The following is a 2,474-nucleotide window of genomic DNA, read 5'->3' as shown; positions in this document are numbered from 1 at the left end:
TTTTTAATAAAAATCAATAGTGAGAGAGTCAATAACAAAACAATGTGCATAATCCTTTCTCTCAAATCTTTTTTACTTAGCAATTCTCTAATAGAAATCAATAAAAATCTTTCAAAATTTTGAAATTACTGAATACATGTTCTAAGTAGTTCAAACAATGCATAAAGGCATAAAATAAATTGTAAATATTTCATTTATTTCCCAGATACCCAGTGACACCACTCAGAAGACCTCTGTGAATTATTTTTGGTATATTTGTCCAGAAACTTTGTATGTACATATATATGCATACAAATATATAAGTATTATGAAAAAAAGAAATACAGATGGAATCATAAAAGATCTCCTTGCTTTTTGCACGATGTATTGGAAATCTTCTCATCTCAGGAAACATGGCGTCTATCTCATTTAAAAGAGGTTAACATAATATTCATTTCAGACATTCAATTCCCCTCATTCATGAATAGTGCAGCTGTGAAGAGGCTCTTGCACATATTTTTGCTTATTTATACAAAACCATGCTTAGAAAAAATTCTTAGTAATTTTTAGAATGAAAGGTGTTTTATGCATTATTAATTTTGATAAATGGTTCCACATTATTTTGGTTATATCTTTGAAAGATGGAGACAAAATGCATTTCAAACTTCTGCTCAGAAACCTTCCCAAGTAATCTAAATGTGTTTAAAAGGCATGTGGAGGGAGAAACAGAGTTTTCAGGAACTCAAGTTTCAGAACATTCTTTTATTTTGGTGGTTATACAACCCTGCTACACAGCAGAATCACCTGGAGAGCTTAGAAAATTGTGTAAGTTCTAACACTAGAAATTCTGACTTAATAGATCTGAGATTGGGTTTGAACATTGGTATTTTCAAAAATCAACCCTAGAGATTCTAATGTGTAGCCCAGTGCGTAGAATCACTGCTTTAAAGAGAGCAAGGGGGGGTAGAGGGCTCAGGTAAAGAATATGACAGCACCACTAAGATTGTACCCATGAAGCAAAAGAGAAATGATCAATCTCCTATATTAAAAAGCCACATCGGGGGAAAGGGTCAGATGAGGGTTGGAGAAGAAAAGAAGAGAGAAAAGAGAGGTCTAGGTGAGGGAACGGCAGAGCCAGTTAGGTCAGGTCCTGTGGTCTTCTTGGGTGCTGGTCACAGAGTCCACTCTTTTGGGTAAAGATGAAGTCGGTGCTGAAGCTGCTTCCAGGCTCTTCTCAACCCAGGGTTATCCTTAATCAGTAGAATTGAGTGGCTGGCAGGGTAGGCAGCCATGATGATCTGGCACAAAGTATTCCACAGACTGTTGATGTCAAACATGTTGGACAGGTAGATAAACAGAGCAACTGCATTGAAAATGTAGAGAATGAGAAAGTAGCTGGTAGCTTTAATGGCCCCAATGTGAGCCTCCGTGCTAGGGTCCTTGGACCCTGTGGCATTGCTTCCCATGTGTAGGGTGTGTCTCTTGAGAGAGAGGATCAGCAGAATGGCTGCCAGGATGAACATGATCAGAGGAATCACAATCCCCAGGTTAAAGAAAAAAGCCAGACTGACCACACTGATCTCAGAGAAGTATGTTTTCTCAGTGGAGTTGGAAGAGTGGATAGGGAAAGAATTGTCACAATACCCAGTGCCGATGTTGATGCAGAACATGCTGTGACTGAAGGAAATAAACACAGCCAGCCATAGAAGCCAGGGTATCAATCCAGAAATTCTCCACCTCAGCTTGAGGAAAAGGGGATAGGAGAAATTGGCAATCTTCACAAAGTAGAAGAAACTGAGCCAGGCAGCAAACCACAGGCTACAAAAATTTAAGAATATAAAACTTATTTTGAATGCATAATATACAGCGTCTTCAGAATAAAAACTTAGGGAGGTTGAGCTGATAGTAATTTCTAACATCATGAGGCTCTGGAGAGCTATTCTGGATACACTCAGGAAAACCAGGATCCTGCCACTTGTGGAAACTGACTTATTTTGAACCCATTCAGCTGCATGTATAGCCGTGATGAACCCATTTGCAATGATACCAGTGAGGTATTCAGCAAGTAAAACTGCTAAAGTTAAGGTGATGAGAAATGGCGACAATTCACTTTCTGCAGGATCGCAGAGTTTAATCATCCTGAGCTGTTGCTTCTCTTTGGTGTTTGGAGGAAAACATCTCCCTAGCATTTGATGGGCAGATTCTTGATAACTCCCAGTATTCATGTCACAGGAGGAAGCAGTTGATGCATCATTTCCAAATTCACTCTATTTGTTTATTTCAGAATTCTTAGCTCTACATCTAGAGATGCAAATGTTGGAAGGATTTGGTTTCTAGTCCTTTCCCTATTTTTGAATATGTTGGTAGTAGTTCAATAATGAGGCCCAGGGAAGCACTTGAGTAGACTCTCTTGAAAAGCAGCTAACATGGTACTGAGGTCCGTGTTCTTTGGTAGCTTCAGTTAATTTGAACACTGGTTGACTGAGTCATCATTT

At 38.8% G+C, this 2,474-nt stretch overlaps 1 protein-coding gene across 1 annotated transcript; it reads right to left on the bottom strand.

Annotated features, from left to right (window-relative positions):
- Nucleotides 1-1,114: 1,114 nt before the first annotated feature.
- Nucleotides 1,115-2,168, bottom strand: LOC105546617 (taste receptor type 2 member 39). Its single transcript, XM_011989871.1, has one exon. The coding sequence runs from the start codon at nt 2,166-2,168 to the stop codon at nt 1,152-1,154; it is 1,017 nt and encodes a 338-aa protein (XP_011845261.1). The 3' UTR covers nt 1,115-1,151.
- Between the last annotated feature and the right edge of the window lie 306 nt (nt 2,169-2,474).

This window comes from Mandrillus leucophaeus, unplaced genomic scaffold, assembly GCF_000951045.1.
Source record: "Mandrillus leucophaeus isolate KB7577 unplaced genomic scaffold, Mleu.le_1.0 Scaffold365, whole genome shotgun sequence".
Classification (NCBI taxonomy): Eukaryota; Metazoa; Chordata; class Mammalia; order Primates; family Cercopithecidae; genus Mandrillus; species Mandrillus leucophaeus.
This window is presented reverse-complemented; position numbering and strand designations above follow the sequence as displayed.